Source organism: Salmo salar, chromosome 16 (assembly GCF_965601325.2).
Source record: "Salmo salar chromosome 16, fSalSal1, whole genome shotgun sequence".
NCBI lineage: Eukaryota > Metazoa > Chordata > Actinopteri > Salmoniformes > Salmonidae > Salmo > Salmo salar.
Window position 1 is genome coordinate 31781106 of NC_138306.1, and position 27962 is coordinate 31809067.

General features: G+C 39.8%; 1 protein-coding gene across 5 annotated transcripts; it reads left to right on the plus strand.

The window, feature by feature from the left end:
- The first annotated feature begins 6 nt into the window (after positions 1-6).
- On the plus strand, positions 7-27962 carry chka (choline kinase alpha). 5 transcript variants are annotated; one of them, XM_014149097.3, is made up of 12 exons: positions 7-469; positions 3068-3176; positions 5450-5503; positions 11530-11643; positions 13528-13661; positions 14254-14358; positions 16162-16220; positions 16338-16425; positions 24005-24113; positions 24217-24323; positions 24758-24839; positions 25933-27962. In XM_014149097.3, the coding sequence occupies exons 1-12, from the start codon at positions 234-236 to the stop codon at positions 25990-25992; spliced, it is 1257 nt and encodes a 418-aa protein (XP_014004572.1). In that variant the 5' UTR covers positions 7-233; the 3' UTR covers positions 25993-27962. The 5 variants fall into 5 exon arrangements, with proteins under 5 accessions (XP_014004572.1, XP_045553107.1, XP_082818799.1 ...); XM_082962673.1 differs by lacking the exon at positions 7-469 and adding an exon at positions 3973-4036; XM_082962674.1 differs by lacking the exon at positions 7-469 and adding an exon at positions 3973-4013.

Consider the following 27962-nt stretch of genomic DNA (forward strand, 5'->3'; position numbering starts at 1 on the left):
ATTTACTGGTGTAACCAGCAGTGTTTCTTCAGTCGATTCACTCCTTGGCACTTAACGGTCTTGTCTACTCTGCTGTTTGAATAAACCCGAGACGCATATTTTCTAGATTGATTAAAGACACATTGCTTGAAATCAAATCTGAATATTTTTTTGTCGAAGCAAGCCTGATTCTACAATTCCTTTTATCTAATTAATTCAAACTGTAGGCTATTTAGTATTAATTTTAAGACAACATGAAGACGAAATTCATCAACGGGGTGTCATCCTCCCCTTCTATGTCGTTGGGTTTATTGATCACTGAAAACGCACTTGAGGTGCAGCCAGATACTGAGGATGAATGCAAGGACATCATCCGGCCGGATGAGCCCGACCTGGACACGAAGCGCAAGGCATATTTATGGTGCAAAGAATTTCTCCACGGTGCGTGGAAAACGGTGACAGAAGAGGACTTTCAAATCAGCTTAATAAGGTAAATATAATCTTTCAGCCCATTAACCATTACTTATCAATATTTATTTTTCATACATTACACAGAGAAAGCGTTATTTGCTGCGTTTGCAAATGTTTTGGTCTTCCACACCATCATGACTAGGGAGAGAAAAAGCTATGCTAAACCATAATTATAAATAAATAAATAAATGCTCACATAAATAGATAAATATATCCACATAAATAAATGAGCAAGGAAATACATAAATACTGACCAAAATGCATTCATTTTTCTCTACATATCTGTATGTATTCAAGTATTTATTAATCTGTTATATAATTATTCACACTTTCATTGTATTAATTTATATATTTATTAATGTATTTATTTTGGTATTTCTCCCTCCAATATGATAATGAGGGGGTGTCAATCAAACATCTGTGGGTGGTATCTAACACACCATTGGTTGATCAATTTCACTGTGTGGTGCTTTTTTCTGGCTGATGGTCAGAAATGTTAACAATCAAACTACACACATTTGAGAGATTTTCAACCGGCAGATAACTACAGTAGCCCACTTCTTCTGACAAGTAAGATGGCTGCAATCAGGCGAGCAGTAGCCAGAGACTTGGCAGTGCTGGCTAACGCTGCTGAAAACAACACCTCTCCAGATTACCTGCTTTTCTGTGTGGAGGTGTAGCTCTTGTGAACTCCTTACAGTTCTCAGTCATTAGCTTTGCCCACGACTGCCTAATGTGAACTACAATCCGGACGCTGTGTTTTAACATTTAAAAACATCAATAATCATTGCTTGCAGTATGGCTTTGGAACATATGGCCCTTATCTTTCATCAGCGAGAAATAATCCTTCAAATAAAAAAGATACACTTACTGTAGCAGTTTTGCACAGATCCATACAGATATTGGTGCCTCCATCTGAGGAAACTACACTTCCCTAGTTACACTTACACGCAGGTGTTTGGAGAATGCTAGATATCTAATAATCACAGGTGGTAAACCTCTTGTCTTCCATCTGTTTTCAGTAAACAAGTACTGTAACATGAAGATATAACCATGTGGGAACACTAACCCTATCAAGGTGTGCCAATTTAACCTTTTGTGTTTAAAAAAAAGATTTCTTGGTGAAATGAAAGATAAGGTCCTTATGCTTCCAAACCTGTACCGCAAGCGATACATGTTAATGTTCAGACGAATCTTAACAAAGCTCCCTCATACAGAAGACGCCTTCGTCCTCACTCCACAGCTAGCTTGAAATGTCACAGATGGAGCTATCCAATTGGTACCTATTGTATAGCTCAATCGGTTCACACATTGTCAAGCTGGCAGTCACATGTGTTGGCGAGGTATAGGACCCTCGTTCAAGCCCAGTCCGTGGAAAGTTCAAGGAGGCAGCGCTATATGCTAAGCTAGCACACTGACCCTGGTTATAGAGGCATGCATCGAAAACTTGGGTCAGCTAGCTGTTACAATGGGTACAGAGGTGGACCCATTAGTTCTTTGGAGGAAGTTGCCCGACGACTTCACCAGAGTTCAGGTTATAACAGAGAGTCCTGGTGCAACACACCATATACAATCGCCCTCTGGGCCACCATAATCACACCATTTTTCAACTGGTCATTCAATACAGTATCGTTTCTGTTTAATTAAATGTTGAACACATTTCTGTTGTACTGAATTCACCCCAGGCAAATGAAAACGAGCAACGCTCTGTGACATTGATTAACCAATGGTTTGCTAGATTCATACATTTGCTTGACACCCCCTCATCATCATATTGGAGGAAGAAATACAGAAATAAATATATGAAAATATAATCTAAATTAATAAAATTAATGAATGAAAGTGTGACACATTTAAAAAATATATATATCTATATGTGTGCATTCATTCATCCATGTATTTATCTATTTATGTGTGGGCATTTATTTAGGTATTTATTTATTTATAATTATGGCATGTTTGGTCCTCCATATGATGGTGTCCAGTGGTATGAATATGATACTGTGATAAACCTAAGTAATGTAATTTCAAATTAAAACGTTTCCTTTGCCTATATGGGATTGTATTATGTGTTTTGGTTTTTAAAGGCCCAGTGCAGTCAAAATGATGTTATTCCTGTTTTATATCATATTGTACAACAGCTGTTGAAACTAACACTGTTAAAGAGTGAGAAAAAAAGGTGTTATTTCCTGATAGTTGCTGGTGGGAGTTTCGGTTTTCCATGGTGACATAACCATGTGGTAAATTGGTTAATAGACAAATAACAAAGAGAGTTCCAAACCTCTCTGCAAATAACAGCTCATTTTCAGTTTTTCCCTCCCCACTCAGACCACTCCCAGACAGTCCTAGCAGAAATCTTGCTTGAGAAATAGTTTTAGCTAAAAAGGTATTTTTGCCAATTTGAATGGAAATCTATTGCAGTACGGTACTTAATTGTTACCCAGAAATGATTTGATATAGATATAAAAACGGCTGTATTTGGCCTTTAAAGCATCACTTATTATTTATGGGCTTTCTATCTTAGAACAAAAATGTTATTTAGCCCGCCACATTCATTGACCTGGGGGAATGTGACGCTTCTATGAACTTCATTCGTTTTTTTGTAATGTTGTGACAGGGGTGGCCTCAGCAACAAGCTCTTCCTCTGCGCCCTGCCCGACACCCAAACCAGTGTAGTTGATGAACCCCGTAACGTCCTCCTGCGCCTGTATGGAGCTATTCTACAGGTGTGTATGACCTCTAGAAACAGACAATGAAATGTTGAGTGAGTCAGTCATATCTTACCAAACACATGTTTTTGTCACACAATGTCCAGTGTATAAAACATACATTTAATGTATCATTTGTTTGAAGTTCATTGACCAAGCTGGTGATCATTATCATGTCTCAATGAAATGCACCCATATACAGTGGAATTCAAAATTATTGACACCCTTTATAAGATTGAAGAACGCCCTTTATAAAGATTTTATATGGTCATTTTTATAATCTTTATTAAGGGTGTGAATCATTTCGGACCCCACTGTATGTGTTGTGTGTCCTTTGAATTATCTATTCAGTTTATCTGAAAAATTCCATCAATGTTCTTTAGGCTAAATACGTAGCCTACCGAAATGCCCAATCTTGGACCCTTGAAAAGTTCAATTTGATTTAACCTGATTTTCTGGTCATGTTTTAGAATAGAATAGAATGTGATAATATAAAAGTTTAGGAAAAGACATAGCCTACGTGTATTCCCTGATAGGTTCTAAGAAAGATGAGCAGGGTCTAGGCTTTGCTGCTGGAATTTGGGGTTTGACAGTAGGGGAAGGAGATATTTTCTTCCTCAAACATCTTCTTGTTGAAATGCCCTCTCGGCCAAATACCCACATGATGGGTGGCTCAAGTCGTGTGTACATGTGTGTTGGTGTGTGTGTACGCTTGCTTGTGTGTGTGTGTGCGTGTGTTTGTGTGTGTGTGTGTTTCTGCTGTTGTGGTGTGATGTACCCCCATGGCTGTACATGCATATGTTCTTTGCCGTAGGCCTTCCAAAAGGAGCGTGCCTTGAGCACACTTGTTTCCAGGTGATTCCACCATACCATACACGGTAGAGTATGAGATCCCTGAAGTCTCAGTATTGTCCACAACAAAGTTCATCCACATTGTTATGGAAGGCAGCTTGTGAATTGATGCACTTGTGAAGATATGGAGGGTGGGGGGGTGTGTGTTGACCTTTACTATCCTTTTAATATTGGAAAAAGGTTGTCAAATAACATAGTAATACAAAAAAAGACAAATGAGAAAACTCACATTGCAAATCAATAAATAAATTGGAGCTCACCTGACAGAAATTCAAATGTGAGGTGTTGCGCAGTAATTCTAACAACTAGTAGTAACGAAATTTCGTAATCTAGTTTAGTTTTTGCGTCATGAGCTACTGCCAAATGACACGGGGATATCATTTCATTGCTGATGACGTGTCAATGGGTCCACATTACATTGCTCATAGATCACAGGATGGGAGGCTAGTTAGGGCAACCCCAAGATAACCTCCTGGCTAAAATCAGATGACCAGAGAATCCAGGTCAAGAGTCTGTCAGGCTGACATTCTCATTTAGTTCGATGGGAATGACAAAAGCAACAACTCTGATCTAAAACCATTTTAGCATAAAACTCTAAACCATTTTAGCGTAAAACTAAGTAACACTGTAGAATAGAAAATACAATGAGACATGCCACATTTCTAATAAGAAGTCATACACCATTTGGAACCTGAGGACAAAGATCATGAATTAAACATGTAGAATTAGCCAGGAGATGTAAAGCAACAAAGATTATTGTAAGAATTGAATAGAATTGAATATTAATATCTATTTATTATGGTCTCATGCAGTTTAGGAGATTCTTTCTGATTGATAATGGCAGTGGTTACCTTTTATTGCCAATGTTCTCAGTGTAATATGAGCACACCTGTTGCTAGAGCAACACTATGTTCTTCACCAAGGTAACGTGCCCATTTTACAGAAAATTACGCAATACATTTTCCTCATAAATGTTTCGACCATGTCTACAGAGGAATTATAAATGTCTTATCAAATACCTAATGTGATTAATAACTCCGAAATTCGTGAGTAACTGGGTTTCCAAAGAGGAGAAAATATTTAAAGTGGTAGTTTATAGATAGGGCAACCATGCCAATATCTACCTTTTATGCCAGAGCATACCGTAAGTGATCTTGCTGGTGTTGAAGCCAAACCTTAACCTTCATGCCATCTGCCTTGATCAGGAGATAACAGATCCCTTTCATAGAGCTTGTCTCTCTGTTTCTACGACTTTAATATCTCAACAAGTCGGTCGTTAAAAGGCACTGAGCGCTTTCCTATTGCCTTTTTGGCCGTTGGACTTGGGGACTATACTGTACTCTGTCATTGTCTCTTTGTGAGGATGCTGTAGCATGATGAGTCTTTTGAAAATGTACATGTACTCATGGTTAGTTTCTTGCTTTTTCTTTCATTGATAGATGTCCTGTAATAAGGGGGAGCCCAGACAGTCAAACAAAGAAAATCTCTTTCAAGTAAGTAACTAATGGCAAAGGTGATCTAGCCATGCTATTGGTTAGATTTGCCATCTGATTGTGAAAATCACCATAACAATGATTAATTTTTCTGGCCTGGAGATTGTGTTTTTGTATTCATTTTCTGGAGTCTGTGATCAAATAAGTCTGAATAGTTTATCATGAAAGGTTTTAGTAATTGCCAATGGACGTAGTGATCACTTTGAAAAATGCCAATCCCAGACCATTCTCCAAACTGGATGGTATAAAACGTGTTAAGAAATAGCCATGTTGAGTCACCACTTTGGATGGAGGTCACCTGTGTTAGTCAGTTGATGATAGCAAGATAAAAAGAGGGTAATCCGACCAATGTGTTCATGTCACTCATCTGTCATTGCTATGCCATTAGTATCTTTTGCATGAGATTCACATAGATTTATCCTATTAGAGGCTAATCTTACCTTGGCTAGCCAGTCTGTCCCCTCATAGACCTCACTGCTTCTTAACTGTGTGCATGTTTGTAGCTGTTTTCTCATTACAGTATGATTTAGGTTCACACGGACAACAATATTGCCTGTAAGGTTATTTAAATACGATTTAAGGGCAACGTGGTATAATTTAATATAGACTCTCACTTTCACATGATGACTAATTACAGTAATGTCATCATAACTGTAGCTTCAAGTGGAAAATCTCCGCACCTGCTGTGCCATGGTCATGTGACTGTAGCCCTGGCACAAAGGGGGTAGAGGGATGGCGAGTGGTACCCATCGGATGGTACTGTGGCACTGAACTTAATGTTAATACATTGTATAGATGTGCCTATTGTTAACGTCAGTTCAGCTCACTGTGATTTATATAGCAATATTTGTGTAATAAACATCCATATTTTTAAATGAACTTTCAAACTAATATTGAAACTATTTATGTGTCATTTATTACAGAAGGTGAGACGTTTTGAAACTAAAGAGTTTCATCATTCACACATTTGTCAACAATGATTGTTTGAATGGGCAGTTCCTAAGGTGTTGGCGTATTGATTAACCTTATTCTCAGTCATTGAAGGTACTCATTACCCATGAGTACTACTGATTGAGTTCCTTATTGTTATCTGTTTTGTTATCTGCATGCGCAAACAGCAGGCAGGGGCGTACTTAGTGATTTGGAGGCCCCAGGCAGAGGCCTGTGCACCCGCCAACTTTCCTTCAATTCGTAAGTGGCTGAAACTACTGTATCTCCCCAGAGAAAGCATCCAAGCGAGTGAAACAGCGCCCCTCTGTCTTACTATATGTAACCCATGTATTTGATGCTGTCTGGACAAAAAGAGTATGACATGTCTCGAGTGGAGCATGGGGGGCCCTCAAGTGGATAAATTATAAAAAATATATATATATTAGTAGTATCATTTTGTTCAATTATGCCCAGCTCACAAGGCCCCTTGATGAAGTTGGCCTCTTCTGCCTAATGGTAAATCTGCCACTGACAGCAGGATTTGGTCATTCAGGTCAGAGCTACATTTATTGACAGGGAAGTAATTTTCCAAAGACAGTATTTCAGACCGGTCTGCACTAGTTACGGTGAACATTTTTACCATTCAAGTCTATGACCATTGAAAAGCATTGGGATTTATGCAAATGTCATTGCAGTGTGAAAAGTATAAGTAGTATCAAAATGTTTTTTTCAAGCACACTAACCAATGGTAGTCTGGACGTTTTAAAGCTGTTTTGGTGTTTGTAGCTTTTACGGTTTTGGCACTAGAGGTTCCAGCTAAATTATTATTATTTATTATTATTATAAGTATGAACCGTTTCTAAAGTTGTGCTTTACTTTCAGCAACCACACCTAATTAGGAAATGTGGACCACAGTAGTGTTTTTGAGGAATTGTGATTTAGCAGTCAGAATAGTAGTGTTCACACCTGGACAGCCCACAGTGGACCTCAGTATCCTGATGAAAGGGACATCACATTGTATCACTTTCTGTACCACTGATTAGTAGTAATCATGTATTTAAACAAATATGTATTGACAAATCATACTGCATATTGAGTTGCAACAAGGGAAAATGTAAGCCATTAAAAAAAGCACTTTTTCTTTTTTTCAATAATGAGGAAGGTTGGACGAATGGAGTGCTGAACAGTTGCACGACAAAGTGGTCATCAACAGACCAGGATGTGGATGATAGATAGCATTGTTGATTATTAACCTGAAAAGTAGGCTACTTTGCCAAAATAATTTGAAAAGCCTTGCTCAACAACCTGTTGTGATAGAAATAGGTCGTAAAATAAATGCTTTTGGACTGCTGACCCACTTTTAGAGTGATTTCATGGACATGGAAATGCATTGTACATGTAGACCTACATACAGGCTGCAAGGCCACAATGTGTGTCAGGATGATTATGATAACAGGTTGAGCAGATTTCCATTTGGCCTCCATCAGCACCACAGAGATATGTTGCGTAATATCATCGGAGCAGAACCCATCTGGGAATGTGTCGAATATGAATACTTGCAGAGTTTAAAATTGGCTTAGTTGTTTTTAATAGGTCTGCCACAATAAGGATCATTATGGCTTCATATGTACAAATTGTCTATGGTCTCACCCGTTTTATGGCATGAAATCCACACAGTGGATAGACCTAAAGATGATATCTCTCTTTTGAATAGTGGGAAAGCCATTCAAAAATGAGTACTGTAGAAGTTCCCCATGTTGTCAGTGATTATTTACTTACAGTGTTGAGGAGTAACGGATTACATGTAATCCGTTACATGTAAGGGATTACAAAAAAATTGTAACTAATCCGTTACGTTACCAGAAAAAATATTGTAATCAAATTACAGACACTTTTGAAAAACTAGTTGATTACTTTGAGGATTACTTTTAAATTCAGAAAGGATGTTTGCGGAAAAAAATCGTTGACACCTCTCTGTTTTCTCAATGACATTGAAATCAGCATTGATAAAAGGCACAAATTTAAATTTGTTCCACCTGAGCGAGTCTGACCACAAGTCAGAGACCACTATGATGACACACCAAATGTGTTTGATGGATCGCGGGAAATTAGCAGGAATAGGCTTTTGTAGGCTTCAGTTCAAGCTGTCTTCCAAAGGTGAGAGGTCAGCATCCAGGTCAGCATCCAAAGATTATCCAACTTGAATAAACGTTTGGAGGTAAGGATGACAGCAGTGGTGTAGTCTACGGCGATACGGATATCACTTATTATTGATATCTACATAGCGCATTGATGTGAATCCCACTGCTGCTCTCTCATTTAGCTATTTGCGCCTTACATGAACCCAACATCATGCATACATTTATTTTGTCCCCCTACACCAAACGCGATCACGACACTCAGGTTAAAATATCAAAACAAAACATTTGAACCAAATAATGGTTGAATTCAAGAAGTTTAAACTGCCTATCAATAATTGTTTTTGAAACCAGTGGACAGCCAGTGAAAAATGTGCTCTTGCAACAGCTGCATAGTGCGGATCCAAGCATATGGAAGAAAAGTGGAGCTTTTTTTGCTCAATCTAATTCATGCTGATAAAAAAAAATTATCCGTAGGTCTAACGGATACATGCTCAAACTCGCACACTTTTGATAGACTTAAAGGGGCAATCTGTAGATGCTACATCCATTTTTTGGATTCATAAATTATATATATATATATATATATATATATATCCATTGATTCTTGAAGAATATAATTTATAAATGCCTCATGAGTTTAGTTCAACTGTTACACTCCATGCGAACCCAAAATATAAGCTTGTTTTTCTCCAATATTTGTAAACATTGTAAACGTAAACAAACACTGTATAGCCTCAACATGGTTAAAACAATAATGTTGATATCATGGATGGTCAGTCCTTGCATCCATAGCTCTGTCTATTAATCTGAGAGTGGTTACATTTCTCCAGGCCCATCCCTCAGCTTTTTACCAAAACATAGGCGGCGCGACCGTTTTGTAATTGTTTCTTTTTCATCTTTGGATTTGACCCTTTATTAAACAGCTGCATATTATCAAGATATCAAAGTGTCACCAACAAAAAGGTAAACAATAGGCCTATAGCAAATGCAGCATATGGCATTTATTTTTCACATGTAAATAGCACTTTCAGTAGTGCTCAAAGCATGCCATTCCATGAGCACAGAATTTATTTTTCAATTCAATCAGTCCTCCATGACAACAAAATCATTAACAACAGAGTAAGGCTGGCTGATAAGTCCTTAGTTTTGCGATTATGTTCAGGTAAATAAATTTGGCTAATCTATACTTCCATATTTACAAGTCCTATTCTTGAAGATCAAGGGGTATAACATTTATTGGAATGACTGGAATTCTGATATTCTTTGGTTGTTAATGTAAAGATATAATTTAAACATATTATTATATGTAGTAGAAATTGATGGATTAGAAGAAGCCTACATAACCAACCCATAAAGTAAAGGCCAGCTATGTAAACTTTAACATTGATTTATCCTGCAATAAAAGTAACTGAATGTAATCAGAGTACGTTACTGAGTTTGGGTAATCCAAAAGTTACGTTACTGATTACAATTTTGGACATGTAACTAGTAACTGTAACGGATTACATTTAGAAAGTAACCTACCCAAACCTGTTTACTAATAATGTTTTCCCTGTGTCTATAGTCATATGAGGTCAGTCCAAAGTGCATTCAACACGCCATTAGCAAAGCACTACTATAGTTTGTTTTCCTCCTATTTGGCTTCCGACAGAAAGAGCTGAGTCACTTTGAAGTGCACACTTAGCAAATTTCTTGCCCAAAGGTCAGAGTCCACAGACCACTGCCAGCTCATAGCCGTTACAGTCGATAAGGGCACCTGTTCATAGCCGCAGGAAGTAGGGGTGCTGATGAATCAAAATCCCCCCAAAATATAAATATAAAAAATATAAAATATAAAATATAAAAAAAGACAAAATAATATATATAAAATAAAATAAAAATTCCCACCAAATTAGCGCACTAGGCCTTTATTACTCCTGTATGAGCAGAGAAAAATACCCCTTGACAGCACCTCCACCCCAAAACATTTTCCCGCGGCCATGCACCTGTCGGCTACACAGTATTTGGATTGTACTCAAGGCTATATGGGTTACGATTAGGGTTACTACTGTATAGTACTGTATATAAAGTGTAACAATGGCAATTCTTTTTAATGTACTTAGCTACATTAATATACAATAATAAGAATCCTTTATTTTTAAGTATCAACATATATTTATCTGTAAGTTAACAGACTTTCCTAATAAAATGTCTCAGACTGTATAGGCCTATCTTTTGAATTCTAGCTATTTTAGAGCTCTGGGCTCAGATAATTGCTCCTGCCACCATTTTACTCCACAGTTGAAAGCCCTGGTATCTTCTTTGGTTAAGCAGCCACAATTACTAATTGATGCTGTTGGCAGGCCCTGCCTCTCTCAGTACAATTGGCCCCTTGTTTTATTATTCTCCTCATGTGGAACGCAACTCCCTTCTTCCCTTTCTGGTCCAAATCTGCTTTTAAACTTACCACCATGATGGATGAAAAACCTGCCAATTCACTGACAAGAGTTGTGAACGTAATTTGTTTGAGGTAGCCATTTTACAGTTCCCATGACTCAAATATCTGAACCTGTGTATCATTGATTTAGGAATTGTGAATGCTAGATCCCTGAAAAAATGATCCTATCTCTTCTAGACAGCCTAAGCTTGTTTCATGTGATGTAAGGTCATGTGCCTCATCATCAGCTTCCTCTGTCTAAGCTGTTCTCATTTAATCCTATAGAATTGAATGAGTTTCTGTCCTACTAACCCCCACTTGATGAAAAATCACAGCTAACATTGGACCACAGGTTGGCTGCAGTCATTTTTAGCTTATCCTATTAATTGCCTTCTCTTCCGGTTACCATGAAAACATCAACCAATGACTAAGTCATTTTCCTTCATAATTTCTAAGGTTGGTTGTGCAAGGCAACAGTGACTGACAATCCTGAAGTTCAATAGGAGAAGTTAACAACTTTCTGTTCTATGTGTCTGCAGGGTGCTGAGGCCATGGTGCTGGAGAGTGTGATGTTTGCCATTCTGGCAGAGCGGGAGCTTGGGCCCAAACTCTATGGCATCTTCCCCCAGGGCAGACTGGAGCAGTTTGTCCCTGTAAGTGACTCTGTGGAGTGATAATCATTGATAGAGAAAACAAATATTCACGACTGTGTGCCTGTGTGTGCGTGCATGCGTGCCTGAGTACGCGTATGTGTGTACAGGTGTACTATCTTAATTTGATCACTCTGTTGTCACAGAAAATGTTCCTACGCCGCAGTAAATGCAAACTTGTAGTGTATTCAAGGTTTAAAAAGTCTTCTAAAGTTTGTAATTTCCACTTTAAATGTCAGACTTGATTTCCCCTAACAAAAAATGTATCAACCTGTATCAACCATTAATTATAATCCATAGAGTGTATTGATTATACTTTAATTTTATACATTAATTATTATCCACAATTCCTGTAGGATTATTTTCCTACTGTGAGAAATTGTTCAAATTAAGATAGGAAAACTGTAGGGTCTGTGATGTGTGTTTAATTTACAGTATGTACAAAGGGAATACATTTACATTTGACATTTTAGTAATTTAGCAGACACTCTTATCCAGAGCAACTTACAGGAGCAATTAGGGTTGAGTGCCTTGCTCAAGGGAACATTGACAGATTTTTCACTTAGCCGGATTTGAGCCAGCGACCTTTCGGTTACTGGACCAACGCTCTTAACTGCTAGGCTACCTGCTACCTTAACCATACTAAATATCTCCCCTTTTTAAAGTGGCAAAAAATAGCTTGAAGTGATAAGTAAATTGAATCCATGCCCATGTTGCCCAGGCATTGACCAAACGAGAGTTCTCTCGCAAAATTCAACCCACACCTTAGGCTAGACAATTTAATCAATTGAAATAGGTACAGACCATGAGTATAGTCATGTTCTATCTGAATCACTAGTTTTGCTTGTATGATGTACAGTACCAATCAAAAGTTTAGACACACCTACTCATTACAAGTTTTTCTTTATTTTACATTGTAGAATAACAGTGAAGACATCAAAACTATTAAATAACACATATGGAATCATGTAGTAACCAAAAAAAGTGTTCCAGGTGGTTACATCGTGAAGCTGGTTGACAGAATGATGTCTTCACTATTTATCCCTTATTTTACCAGGTAAGTTGACTGAGAACACATTCTCATTTACAGCAACAACCTGGGGAATAGTTACATGGGAAAGAATGAGCCAATTGTAAGCTGGGGATGATTAGGTGACCATATGAGGGCCAGATTGGGAATTTAGCCAGGACACCAGGGTTAAAACCCCTACTCTTACAATGGGATCTTTAGTGACCACTGAGAGTCAGGACACCCATTTAACATCCCATCTGCACCCTATATAGGGCAATGTCCCAAATCACTGCCCTGGGGCATTGGGATATTTTTTTTTTAGACCAGCGGAAAGGGTGCCTCCTACTGGCCATCCAACACCACTTCCAGCAGCATCTGGTCTCCCATCCAGGGACCAACCCTGCTTAGCTTCAGAAAAAAGCCAGCAGTGGTATGCAGGGTAGTATGCTGCTGGCAATGTAGAATGTAGAAAATAGTGAAAAATAAAGAAAAACCCTTGAATGAGTAGGCGTATTCAAACTTTTGACCTGTACTGTATATCTTAATACATTTTTTAGAACAGCAGTAAAGATGTTTTAGTTATCCACTTAAAGTCCTCAGAGACCAATAAACCACAGAGGTCAAGCAAATGGTCTTTAAGCAGCTTCTGCTGTGATAAGATCTTAAACTGTTAGTGTTGACAGTGGCCAGAGTGGAGGGAAGAAGGCAATGGAGCTGGTTATACCCTCCATTCTTTTTGACAACCCTGTCAGCAGTTGATAATGTTGTCTCTGTTTATTGTTGCATAAAAAGTTGTCAGCTTGATGGGATTTAAGACAAGCTGTATTCAGCGAAGACTTGAAGACCTGCCTTCCTTGATCTCTTTGTGTTAATAGAGTCGCAAATTGGACACAGATGAGCTGAGCATGCCAAGCATATCTGCTGAAATAGCTGAGAAGATGGCCAAGTTCCATGGTATGAGGATGCCTTTCAACAAGGAGCCCAAATGGCTGTTTGGAACTATCGACAAGTGAGTTGGTCTCTTATAATGCAATTTCCAATAGAAACTGTAAACCCTCTTTGCCTAACCTGACCTCACTGAAAGCTCCAAACAAACATTAGCTATCACACATATCTCCTCTTACAAAATGGTTGCTAGTTTGCTTTTGCTGGTCAATCCTCAAATCACCTGGTTTGAGAATAACAGAGAGCCAAAGTATGTTTCCTGAAGTATTTGTAGAATAAAACAACACGCCAATAACAGTCTTGGTGAATGTTCTTTGCCTTCCTTTTGATTATGTGTTTTATGAATGGCCTAGTGAATTGACTTACAGTATTTGCTTACAGTTAAAACAGGGCATATACATTGTTTAAAGGATTAGCTTATCGGAGTGAAATATTGACTTGTTGACCTGCTTCGTGGTCTAAGGATAGTTTCAAGGAAATCACAGAGAAAAAGTTGCTTGTCCTCACAAATAATGCGTCATTTGTACGGGTATAGACAAGAAGTGCATTATCATCATCGCTGTGATAAAAGAGTGATATCTCTCTTATCTTTAAACTCTACAACCTCTTGTATCCCATACCTACCCTGACTGTCCTGATGTTTCCCCTATCCACAGGTACCTGAACCAGGTGATGAGACTAACCTTCACCAGGGAGTCCCACATTCGGAAGTTTGCCCGTCTGAGGAGCTGTAATCTGCCCCAGGAGATGGAGAGTCTCAAGTAAGGCCACCCTGGTTCCTGAATCACGTACATAACACCTTTTAGACTAAGCACACAGGAACAGACATGATTATATGTATATGCAGTAATTCAGTTATGTAATAGTCACGTGGTGTTTTCCAATAAATTTGTGTGGAATCCAGTCAACAACAATAAGCCAATAATTACATACAAAGACTGTTGTCTGAGTGGTTGAAATATGTGCTGGAATTTGGCATTCTGTTTTTTGGGGGGTAAACAGTGAATTAGTGGACGTATACAGTGCATTCGGAAAAGTATTCAGACCCCTTGACCTTTTCCACATTTTGTTACGTTACAGCGTTATTCTCAAATGCATTACATAATTTTTCCCCCTCATAAATCTATACAAAATACCCCATAATGACAAAGCGAAAATAGGTTTTTAGAAATGTCAGCAAATGTATTAAAAATACTGTTTCCTGTTTCCATTGATCATCCTTGAAATGTTTCTACGATTTCATTGGAGTCAACCTGTAGTAAATTCAATTGATTGGACATGATTTGGAAAGGAACACACCTGTCTAAGGTCCCACAGTTGACAGTGCATGTCAGAGCAAAAAATCCAAGCCATGAGGTCGAAGGAATTGTCCGTAGAGCTCAGACAGGATTGTATCGAGGCACAGATCTGGGGAAGGGTACCAAACATGTTCTGCAGCACTGAAGGTCCCAAATAACACAGTAGCCTCCATCATTATTAAATGGAAGACGTTTGGAACCACCAAGACTCTTCCTAGAGCTGGCCGCCCGGCCAAACTGAGCAATTGGGGGAGAAGGGCCTTGGTCAGGGAGGTGACTAAGAATCTGATGGTCACTCTGACAGAGCTCCAGAGTTCCTCTGTGGAGATGGGAGAACCTTCCAGAAGGACAACCATCTCTGCAGCACTCCACCAATCAGGCCTTTATGGTAGAGTGGCCAGACGGAAGCCACTCCTCAGTAAAAGGCACACGACAGCCCGCTTGGAGTTTGCCAAAAGGCACCTAAAGGACTCTCAGACCATGAGAAACAAGATTCTCTGGACTGACCAAGATTGAACTATTTTGCCTGAATGCCAAGGGTCATGTCTGGAGGAAACTACGTTGAGGCATGGTGATGCCACCATCATGCTGTGGGGAGGTTTTTCTGCGGCAGAAACTGTGAGACTAGTCAGGATCTAGGGAAAGATGAACGGAGCAAAGTACTGAGAGAGATCCTTGACAAAATACCTGCTCCAGAGTGCTCAGGACCTCAGACTGGGGCAAAGGTTCACCTTCCAACAGGACAACAACCCTAAGCACACAGTCAAGACAATGCAGGATTGGCTTCGGGACAAGTCTCTGAATGTCCTTGAGTGGCCCAGCGAAAGCTCGGATTTGAACCCAATCTCTGGAGAGACCTGAAAATAGCTATGCAGCGACGCTTCCCATCCAACCTGACAGAGCTTGAGAGGATCTGCAGAGAAGAATGGGAGAAACTCCCCAAATACAGGTGTGCCAAGCTTGTAGCGTCATACCCAAGAAGACTCTAGGCTGTAATTTCTGCCAAAGGTACTTCAACAAAGTACTGAGTAAAGGGTCTGAATACTTATGTAAAGGTGACATTTCATACCTAAAAAACAGTTTTCTCTTTGACATTATGGGGTATTGTGTGTAAATTGATGAGGGGGAAAAAACTATTTAATTCATTTTAGAATAAGGCTGTAACGTAACAAAATGTGTAAAAAGTCAATGGGTCTGAATACTTTTCCGAATGCTTTCTAACTCCTGCTTATTACCTGCTGAAATATGGCTTGTTTTTCTTTGTAGATCTTTGCTGGACTCCACTCACTCCCCTGTTGTTTTCTGCCACAATGACTGTCAAGAGGGTAAGGATCTTAGGCATAGTATTGCTTTGTGTAAAGCTAGTGAAGATAATATTTTAAATACAAGGTATTGTACTGTGTGCATGTGTGTGGTGTAATAATTATTCTGTCATCCTTTAGGAAATGTCCTGCTCCTCAGTGGTCGTGAGGGCTCTGACGGACAGAAGCTCATGCTGATTGACTTTGAATACAGCAGTTATAACTACAGGTCTGTTCATGCTCAGGCCCTAGTGCATACTGTAATCATCCCCTTTGTTACTGTAATCACCCCCTTTACTTCTGAGTCAAAGACAAAACATGTATACTGAATGTACAAAATGTACAGCATTTCTTTGGGTTTCTGAGAGCTGAGGCACATTCCTCAGAAAAGGAGCTAGATCGAGCAGTAAACATTGGCCACACTGTCTGTCCAAGGTGACACTTTCTCTGCAGAATGTAAATCTTATTTAATGTCTGCTGTAACACAGAGAGGGATGTAAGGAATTTACCCAGGTAGTTTGTATTTATCATTTAAAACAAGAACGTAGCCGCACATATTTGTGATCCAAAACATCTGGGTTTCTGAGTCTTATTTCATCATGTAAACAAGCCAGCCAGACCGACCAAACAATCCATCCAGTCTCCTACTGTAGTTTTTCCTGTACCGCTTAGTATTGAGTTTTTTTTTTGTAAAGTGTGGAATTCATGAGTGCCCCATTTCTCGGAAAGGACCTTCACTGTTGTTGGCCTTGGCTCACAGCTAAGGTAGTACCGTCAAAACAGCCCACCCCCGCCGTCCTGACCCTCAGGCTCTCTCATGGTCATTGTACGTCACCACACGTGCTCCTCATTCTCAAGCCGGATCAGGTTTCACTGGGATCTCCTGTGTCCTCCCCAAAGTTTTGATTGAATGGGGGTCTATGGTAAAACATAGATCATGTTTTGGAAGCTGAGTGCTCATAATAAAAAATGATTAAGTCTAATGGACATCTGTACGCAATGACAACAGTCCAAGGAGGCCCATATTAGACTCACATTTTGTTTGTTTTCCCACTGTTTTTCTTCCAAGTCGGGTTCATTTGCAGCTAGTGTGGCTCGCTTGAAAGGGCTTGAACTGTACAGGTTTTCAACACTGACCCATATTGCCACAGCCACGGATAGAGAAAGGTTGGAATGGAGTTTAGCCTCCAAGTTGTTCCTTTTGTCTGGTTTCCACAGCAACTGTGATTCCCTTCGCAAAGAGCTACCTATTTTCACTCCCTTTGTGAGAACATCTCTTCCTTTGCTATGGGAACTTTTTACTGTAGGTCTAGTTTTCAATTGGGCAAGCAAGGAAAGAGCCCAAGGAATCATAATCCTGAATAGATGTGGCAATACAATGTCAGTCAAATCAAATTGTATTTGTCACAGGGGCTGAATACAACAAGTGTAGACCATACAATGAAATGCTTTCTTTACAAGTCCTTCTCAACAATGCAGAAGAAGAAAATAAAAACACAATAGAAATAAAACATAAGAATGAAGCTACAGTGCCTTCAGAAAGTATTCAGACCCCTTTCCACATTGTTAGGCTTCAGCCTTATTCTAAAATTTATTAAATTGTTTTTTTTCCCCTCATCAATCTGTGTTGCTATCATGTTGTTGTCATGTTGTCTTGCTACCATGCTGAGTTTTCATGTGTTGCTGCCATGCTATGTTGATATCTTAAGTCAAATCAAATTTTATTGGTCACATACACATGGTTAGCAGATGTTAATGCGAGTGTAGCGAAATGCTTGTGGTTCTAGTTCTGACAGTGCAGTAATATCTAACAAGTAATCTAACAAATTCACAACTAGCTTACACACACACAAGTGTAAAAGGATGGAATAAGATATAACATATAAACATATACATATAAATATTTAATATATGGATGAGCGATGGCCGTGCGGCATAGGCAAGATGCAATAGATGGTATGAAATACAGTATATACATATGAGATGAGTGATGTAGGATATGTAAACATTATTAAAGTAGCATTACTTAAAGTAACTAGTGATACCTTTATTAAATCCATTTATTAAAGTGGCCAGTGATTTGGGTCTGTATGTTGGCAGCAGCCTCTCTATGTTAGTGATGGCTGTTTAACAGTCTGATGGCCTTGAGATAGAAGCTGTTTTTTTGCACCTGTACTGATCTCGCCTTCTGGATGATGGCGGGGTGAACAGGCAGTGGCTCGGGTGGTTGTTGTCCTTGATTATCTTTTTGGCCTTCCTGTGACATTGGGTGCTGTAGGTGTCCTGGAGGGAAGGTAGTTTGCCCCCGGTGATGCGTTGTGCAGACCGCACTACCCTCTGGAGAGCCTTGCGGTTGAGGGTGTGCAGTTGCCGTACCAGTGATACAATCCGACAGGATGCTTTCGATTGTGCATCTGTAAAAGTTTGAGAGTTTTAGGTGACAAGCCAAATTTCTTCAGCCTCCTGAGGTTGAAGAGGGACAACAGCACGCTGTCTGTGTGGGTGGACCATTTCAGTTTGTTTGTGATGTGTACGCTGAGGAACTGAAAACTTTCCACCTTCTCCACTACTGTCCCGTCAATGTGGATGGGGGGTGCTCCCTCTGCTGTTTCCTGAAGTCCACGATCATCTCCTTTGTTTTGTTGACGTTGAGTGAGAGGTTATTTTCCTGACACCATACTCCGAGTGCCCTCACCTCCTCCCTGTAGGCTGTCTTGTCGTTGTTGGTAATCAAGCCCACTACTGTTGTGTCGTCTGCAAACTTGATGATTGTGTTGGAGGCGTGCATGGCCACACAGTCATGGGTGAACAGGGAGTACAGGAAGGGGCTGAGCACGCACCCTTGTGGGGCCCCAGTGTTGAGGATCGGCGAAGTGGAGATGTTGTTTCCTACCTTCACCACCTGGGGGCGGCCCGTCAGAAGGTCCAGGACCCAATTGCACAGGGCGGGGTTGAGACCCAGGGCCTTATTAAGCTTAATGATGAGCTTGGAGGGTACTATGGTGTTGAATGCTGAGCTGTAGTCAATGAACAGCATTCTTACATAGGTATTCCTCTTGTCCAGATGGGATTGTGCAGTGTGATGGCAATTGCATCGTCTGTGGACCTGTTGGGGCGGTATGCAAATTGGAGTGGGTCTAGAGTGGCAGGTAAGGGGGAGGTGATTTGATCCTTGACTAGTCTCAAAACACTTCATGATGACAGAAGTGAGTGCTACGGGGCGATAGTCATTTAGTTCAGTTATCTTTGCCTTTTTGGGTACAGGAACAATGGTGGCCATCTTGAAGCATGTGGGGACAGCAGACTGGGATAGGGAGCGATTGAAAATGTCCGTAAACACCCCAGCCAGCTGGTCTGCGCATGCTGTGAGGACGCGGCTAGGGATGGCGTCTGGGCCACCAGGCTTGTGAGGGTTAACACATTTAAATGTCGTACTAACGGCTGTGATTATAATCAAAGAGAATTCTCTTGGGAGATAATGCGGTCGGCATTTGATTGTAAGGAATTCTAGATCAGGTGAACAAAATGACTTGAGTTCCTGTATGTTATTATTGTTACACCATGAGTCATTAATCATCAGGCACACATCCCCGCCCTTCTTCTTACCAGAGAGATGTTTGTTTCTGTCGGTGCGACGCTTGAAGAAACCCGGTGGCTGTACCGACTCTGACAACATATATTCCGAGTGAGCCATGTTTCCGTGAAACAGAGAATGTTACAATCTCAGATGTCTCTCTGGAAGGCAACTTGTGCCCTAATTTCGTCCACAATGTTGTCTAGAGCCTGGACATTGGTGACTAAAATGCTCGGAAGCGGTGGGTGGTGTGTTCACCTTCTAAGTCTGACCAGGAGGCCACTGCCTCTCCTGCAGTGACGACGTTGTTTTGGGACGTTGTTTTGGGATTAGATACAATGTCCAGGGTGGAGGTCTGAACAAAGGATCCGCTTCAGAAAAGTCATATTCCAGGTCGTAATGTTGGTAAGTTGACGTCGCTCTTACAGTTGAAGTCGGAAGTTTACATACACTTAGGTTGGACTCATTAAAACTTGTTTTTCAACCACTCCACAAATTTCTTGTTAACATACTATAGTTTTGGCAAGTCGGTTAGGACATCTACTTTGTGCATGACACAAGGCATTTTTCCAACAATTGTTTACAGACAGATTATTTCACTTATAATTCACTGTATCACAATTCCAGTGGGTCAGAAGTTTACATACACTAAGTTGACTGTGCCTTTGAACAGCTTGGAAAATTCCAGAAAATGATGTCATGGCTTTAGAAGCTTCTGATAGGCTAATTGACATCATTTGAGTCAATTGGAGGTGTACCTGTGGATGTATTTCAAGGCCTACCTTCAAACTCAGTGCCTCTTTGCTTGTCATCATGGCAAAATCAAAAGAAATCAGCCAAGACCTCAGAATTTTCTTTTAGACCTCCACAAGTCTAGTTCATCCTTGGGAGCAATTTCCAAACGCCTGAAGGTACCATGTTCATCTGTACAAACAATAGTACGCAAGTATAAACACCATGGGACCACACAGCCGTCATACCGCTCAGGAAGGAGACGCGTTCTGTCTCCCGGAGATGAACGTACTTTAGTGCGAAAAGTGCAAATCAATCCCAGAACAACAGCAAAGGACATAATGAAGATGCTGGAGGAAACAAGTACAAAAGTATTTATATCCACAGTAAAACAAGTCCTATATCGACATAACCTGAAAGGTCGCTCAGCAAAGGAAGAAGCCAGTGCTCCAAAACCGCCATAAAAAAGCCAGACTATGGTTTGCAACTGCACATGGGGACAAAGATCGTACTTTTTGGAGAAATGTCCTCTGGTCAAATGAAACAAGAATAGGACGGTTTGGCCATAATGACCATTGTTATGTTTGGAGGGAAAAGGGGGAGGCTTACAAGCCGAAGAACACCATCCCAACCGTGAAGCACGGGGGTGGCCGCATCATGTTGTGGGGGTGCTTTGCTGTAGGAGGGACTGGTGTACTTCACTAAATAGATGGCATCATGAGGCAGGGAAATTATGTGGATATATTGAAGCAACATCTCAAGACATCAGTCAGGAAGTTAAAGCTTGGTCGCAAATGGGTCTTCCAAATGGACAATGACCCCAAGCATACTTCCAAAGTTGTGGAAAAATGGCTTAAGGACAACAAAGTCAAGGTATTGGAGTGGCCATCACAAAGCCCTGACTTCAACCCTGTAGAACATTTGTGGGCAGAACTGAAAAAGTGTGTGCGAGCAAGGAGGCCTACAAACCTGACTCAGTTACACCAGCTCTGTCAGGAGGAATGGGCCAAACTTCACCCAACTTATTGTGGGAAGCTTGTGGAAGGCTACCAGAAACGTTTGACCCAAGTTAAACAATTTAAAGGCAATGCTACCAAATACTAATTGAGTGTATATTAACTTCTGACCCACTAGGAATGTGATGAAAGAAATAAAAGCTGAAATAAATAATTCTCTCTACTATTATTCTGACATTTCACATTCTTAAAATAAAGTGGTGATCCTAACTGACCTAAGACAGGGAATTTTTACTAGGATTAAATGTCAGGAATTGTGCAAAACTGAGTTTAAATGTATTTGGCTAAGGTGTGTATAAACTTCCGACTTCAACTGTATATCCAATAGTTCATCCCAGCTGAATGTAATAACACTTAAGACTTTTATGGCCTAACAATGTAAGAAATAATACATAAAAAAACGAATTCCTGCATAGTTTCCTAAGGACTTGAAGCGAGGCGACCATCTCTGTCATCTGTGATCATCTGTGGTGTCTCTCTTGTTGTGATATGTGTTTTGTCCTATATTTGTATTTTATTTTTATTTTTAATCACAGCCCCGTCCCCGTCGGAGGCCGTTTGATTTGACTAGTTAAATAAAGGTAAATAAAAATAATAATAATACAAAAAACTAGTTTTTAGACATTTTCGCAAATTTATATAAATAAAAAAACCTGATGAATCACATTTACGCAAGTATTCAGACACTTTTCTCAGTACTTTATTGAAGCACCTTCGGCTGCGATTACAGCCTCAAGTCTTCTTTGGAATGACGCTACAAGCTTGGCACACCTGTATTTGGAAGAGTTTCTCCCATTACTTTCTGTAGATCCTCTCAAGCTCTGTCAGGTTGGATGGGGAGCGTCACTGCATAGCTATTTTCACATGTTCGATCGAGTTCAAGTCTGGGCTCTAGCTGGGCCACTCAAGGACATTTAGAGACTTGTCCCGAAGCCACTCCTGCGTTGTCTTGGCTGTTTGCTTAGGGTCGTTGTCTGTTAGAAGGTGAACCTTCACCTCAGTCTGAAGTCCTGAGTGCTCTGGAGCAGGTTTTCATCAAGGATCTCTCTCTCTACTTTGCTCTGTTAATCTTTTCTTCGATCCTGACTAGATGTCCAGTCCCTGCCGCTGAAAAACATCCCACAGCATGATGCTGCCACCACCATGCTTCACCGTAGGGATGGTGTCAGGTTTCCTCCAGACGTGACCCTTGGCATTCAGGCAAAATAGTTCAATCTTGGTTTCATCAGACAAGAGAATCTTGTTTCTCATGGTCTGAGATTCTTTAGGTGTCTTTTGGTAAACTCCAAGCGGGCTGTCATGTGCCTTTTACTGAGGAGTGGCTTCCGTCTGGCCACTCTGCCATAAAGGCCTAATTGGTGTAGTGCTGCAGAGATGGTTGTCCTTCTCCCATCTCCACAGAGGAACTCTAGAGCTCTGTCAGAGTGACCATCGGAATCTCTGACCAAGGCCCTTCTCCCACGATTGCCGAGTTTTGCTGGGTCGGCCAGCTCTAGGAAGAGACTTGGTGTTTACAAACTTCTTAAATTTAAGAATGATGGAAACCACTGTGTTCTTGGGGACCTTCAATGCTGCAGAAATGTTTTGGTACTCTTTCCCAGATCTGTTCCTCGACACAGTCCTGTCTCTGAGCTCTACGGACAGTTCCTTCGACCTCATGGCTTGGTTTTTACTCTGATGTGCACTGTCAACTGTGGGACCTTATATTGACAGGTATGTGCCTTTCCAAATGATGTCCAATCAATTGAATTTACCACAGGTGGATCCCAAGTTGAAGAAACATCTCAAGGATGATCAATGGAATCTGAGCTCAATTTCGAGTCTCATAGCAAAGGGTCTGAATACTTATGTAAATAAGGTATTTCTGTTTTTCGTTTTTAACAAATGTGCAAAAAAATTCTAAACCAGTTTTTGCTTCGTCCTTATGGGGTATTGTGTGTAGATTGTGGAAATTGTTTTATTGAATCGATTTTAGAATAAGGCTGTAACGTAACAAAATGTGGAAAAAGTAAATGGGTCTGAATACTTTCTGAAGGCACTGTATATACAGGGAGTACCAGTGATGTACGGGGCTGTCAGGGCCTGATTAATACAGGGGCTGACGCCCTGGGGCCCAATACCTAGGGGGGCCCTTGATGCAGCGATTTTTTTTTTTTTTTTACTGCAACCTCCAACCACAGGAACCCACTATCAATGAGTGTAGATAGCCTACTTCTGCTATACTAATCATCAGATGGTGGAGGAGAGGAGGTAGGGGGCCCACGTGGGTAACTGGGGGGCCCTGCCTTGGTTGTGTAACTGAATAATAAAAAACCAAAGCCCCTGGGCCTATGATTTGTTAATCCGACCCTGTGGGCTTTCCGCACCAGCCTTTGTAGTGAAAATAAGCGTATAGAATATCTGGTGTTACAGACGGGACTGCTGACGTGGCCAATGTGATATCATTGTTAATGTTATTTTTTTCTCTCCATATTTTGTGCTTTCAGGGGATTCGACATAGGAAACCACTTCTGTGAATGGATGTATGATTACACAAATGACAAGTTCCCATTTTTCCATGTCAACTCAAAGAATTATCCCACTAAAGCCCAACAGGTGAGTAAGGATGACAAAATGAAGGCTTTTTGTCCTCTGAATCTGAATGAGTGGCTTTTTAGGCAAAAGCCATCTAATAACCTTGTGATGTTTCTCTTTGCAGCTGCATTTCATTGGAAGCTACCTGTCAGAGACTGACCAGGGATTTCAGAATCTGAGCACTGAAGATCAGATGAAACTCAAAGAGGAGCTGTTTGTGGAAGTCAACAGGTAAGGGCCCCAAGTATTTACACCTCATGAGTCATTATTTTTTGTTCTGGTCCCACATGAGAATCAAACCTACAACCCTAGCATTACAAGCACTATGCTCTACCAACTGAAGCACACAGGACATATGAGGACAAGTTGAGTTAGTGGTTGTTTTTTTGTTTTTTACAAATCTGAGGATACCCGTGGTTTAGTACTTATTGAGAGAGCAGCAGTAAATCATAACAATAATGAACCCCTAAGACTGGGCCTCTTGGTTACTGTAAAATGCTCCCTGGGAAATAAAACCCTGGAATCAGTCCAGTAGTGATGAAATAGCATATTTCCATGTGGCTGTTGCTGTGCTCAGTTCACCCAACTGTATGTTTAATGGACCATACTGTCATTGTGCTCGTCCACGGTTTTATTGAAACATTTGTCTGTTGGTAATTACACAGGTTTGCTCTGGCTTCGCACTTCTTCTGGGGTCTGTGGTCGATGATCCAGGCAAGAATCTCCACCATTGAGTTTGGGTACATGGTAGGTGTCCATTATCTGGTTGTCATGCTTTTGTTTTTAGCATTTGTATTTGTGATATAAACAAAACAGCCATTCTCCCTCAAACAAAATATAAATAAATGAGAATTGTCCCACAGGGCACAGACGTTAGTTCAATGTTTAGTTTTGATTTACATTTGGTTGAGTTGTCAACTAACGTGAATTCAAGGTGAAATCAACAAAAAATGTCACAATGTCATTGGATTTAGTTAAAACGTTGGGTGAAAGAAAGACTATGTTCCCTTACGTTGATTACTTTTTTTTTAATCCAATCAGTTTTCCACGTTGATTCGACATTATCACATTGAAATGTTTTTGTTGACGTGACATGGTAACAACATTGATTCAAACAGTTTTTCCCAGTGGGGTATGTTATATACAGATGTAGAATCTTAATTTGATCACTCCTTTGTTGCTGAGAATTTCCCAGCACAGCAGGAAAGGCAAATGTGTTGTGTATTTGAGGTTTAAAAGGAATGTCAGACTTTATTTGTCCTAATAATAAATGTATCAACCCCTACAAAAAAATTCCAATAATTATAATCCACATAATCATTTCCTGTTGCTCCAGAAGTATTTGCCTGCTGTAGCAAACTGTCTCAAATTAAAATCCTACATCTGTAATACAGGATATTTAGATGAGCTTCATGAACTACATACATTCACTGAAAACCTGCACTAACAGTATTGCACTTTTCATATATCCTACTATTGTCCAGCTAATAGCCTAACCACCAATCGTGCCACATTATGGACTAAACGTTCTTATCCTGTTGCTGCAGGCTTATTTTGCTATGACAATACTGGTCAAATTAAGATTCTAAGGCCAGTGTGTTCCTTGCCATGTTTGGTCTCACAGACTACTCTGAAACTATACACATGTATTTTCCATAGTCAGGGCAACCTGATAACTGAGAACCACAGGGAATGTGTCTGAGAATGATTATCGCTGTTATATTTCCTTTCAATGCTGAAATATATACAGTATATATACCTTTTCTTTCTCTTTACCTATTGTCTGAAATCCATTCTGTGCAAATGTTCCAATATTTTTCTTTCCTCTGTCTGTCCACAGGAGTATGCCATGGCCAGGTTTGATGCATACTTTGAGCAGAAGCGGAGCCTGGGTGTCTAAGTGAGGGACCACATATAGTAACAAGGAGGTCGAAGATAAATGGATTAATAGTGCTTTAACTGAAATGAATGCAGACATGGTGTAGGACCAGGCTTAATGGGGACCCCCTGCTTTGGGAATGAAATGCTCACTACAGTTGTTATCGCATGGACCAAAGTGAAACCATGAATATCTGGTTTGGTGTTGAATTATGCCCCATGCATTGCTGCTCAGTGTTTACACAATATTAAGCTCCTAATATTACACATGCTCGCAGGCCCAAGATGGTTCTTGGCTTGTCTTTTCAACAAAATATCAGAAAGATTAAGACGGGATAAAAATCTTCATTCTGAAAGGAGGTCTGAGTTACATCTCTGGGAAGTATATTACTGTTTTGGATATGTACTGGGATAGTGGAAAAGAAAGGAAGTCTCAATGACCCTTGCTAATTGAAAAGCCAGTAATCTGTGACCCAACCATGATAAGCCAAATGGCCATGTTGACTCAGTGTCTCAACTTTAATTGATTATGTTTGGTTCTTTGCATCCATGCTCAGTTTTCCTCCATTCTTTATCAACTGAAATTCCTCTAAAATGACTTGTATATGGAAATATCTAGAAACGCCAATGAGATGGGAGCATCTCTGCCCCACAGCATTTTTTTCCACCTGCAGTACTGTGAATATAATGTGCAAAATGTGATCTGAAACACAGTAATGGTATCCTCACAACTCTACTCTGTACTTACTCTTACTTTACACAGTCCCCAGAAATGGTTTCCGCTCTGAATATGTCATTGAACCAGTGATGATATTTAAACAGATATATTCATAATGAACACGTTGGATAATACATTGGTAAGGAAATACCAAGCAGCAAAGCTATTAGCTTTAACTTAAACAGACAAACAAAATATATGCTTACTGTGTTATTCAGCTGGGTTAAGCAGTTGTAGATGAAGTTGTGAGAAGAACTGTTAGCAAGGTGTTACAAAAATCCTCATGTAGAGGTTTTGAATGTTTCTAATGATATCTTTAGAATATGTTTGGGGACTGGAAATATTTACTTGACTTTTTTCCAATTCATAACCGAACTGTGATAATTATTGATGTTTTATATATGAATTTGTATTCTGTATTTCATCATTATATTTGTTTTATGTAAAAATGTTTATTTCATCTTGTTACAATGTTATTACGACAATTATGAGCCTTCACTTTGAAATGTCATCGTTATGTACAATGTCAGTGGCACTTTTTTTCGTTCACCAGACACTTCTTCCCAGTGCTTGGACGCAGTTAGCCTAGGGACGAGGTTAGTGGCACTTTCCTGACCCAGTTTATTTTTTAGGATAAACTTTTTCTATTTTTTTCCTCAAATGGAATAAGTATTTTTCATAATAAGAAAGTTGTCTCTTTCCTATGAAATATGTTTCACTCCTGTTTTCTTCACACCTCCTATAGTATTGTGTGATCAACTACATTCCATTCTCATGTATACGTGTATATTTGTATATACCTTACACCTCTCTTTCATGCTATATTATTAGTTTGATCCAAAATTGATCCAACTGTTTTCAAATGTAATTGACAGTGTCACATTCAAATTTCTGAGTACATCCTTGGTGTATTTCATGTCTTGCCATCCAATACATTGATCAAATAAAATGTACATGTAATTGATTATCAAACATGGTAAGAAGGAGCTCCTCTACATTACACTGAATATTGTTGATAATGTATATTGTATACTTATGGATAGTTGAATTGAGTGTCGAAATTTGTTTATGCTGTGAAAGGATCCCAACTACGCTATTTTGTGCAAACATTTAGCCTTGCTTAGCTATACAGCTATGCAAGTACTCTAAAATAAGAAAATATGTACTGTATAAAATAGTAAGGGTTAAGTGCTTTGTAAATGTACCACTATTGCAAGTGCATACATTTACTGTACCTTCTACTGCATTGTATAAATACTACAGCAAAGAGAAAA

Coding starts and splice junctions, on each gene's coding strand:
- chka (XM_014149097.3), top strand. CDS start 234: ATGAAGACGAAATTCATCAACGGGGTGTCATCCTCCCCTTCTATGTCG. Junction 5,504..11,529: donor ACAAAGAAAATCTCTTTCAA/GTAAGTAACTAA, acceptor ATGTGTCTGCAG/GGTGCTGAGGCCATGGTGCT. Junction 16,426..24,004: donor TACAGCAGTTATAACTACAG/GTCTGTTCATGC, acceptor TTGTGCTTTCAG/GGGATTCGACATAGGAAACC.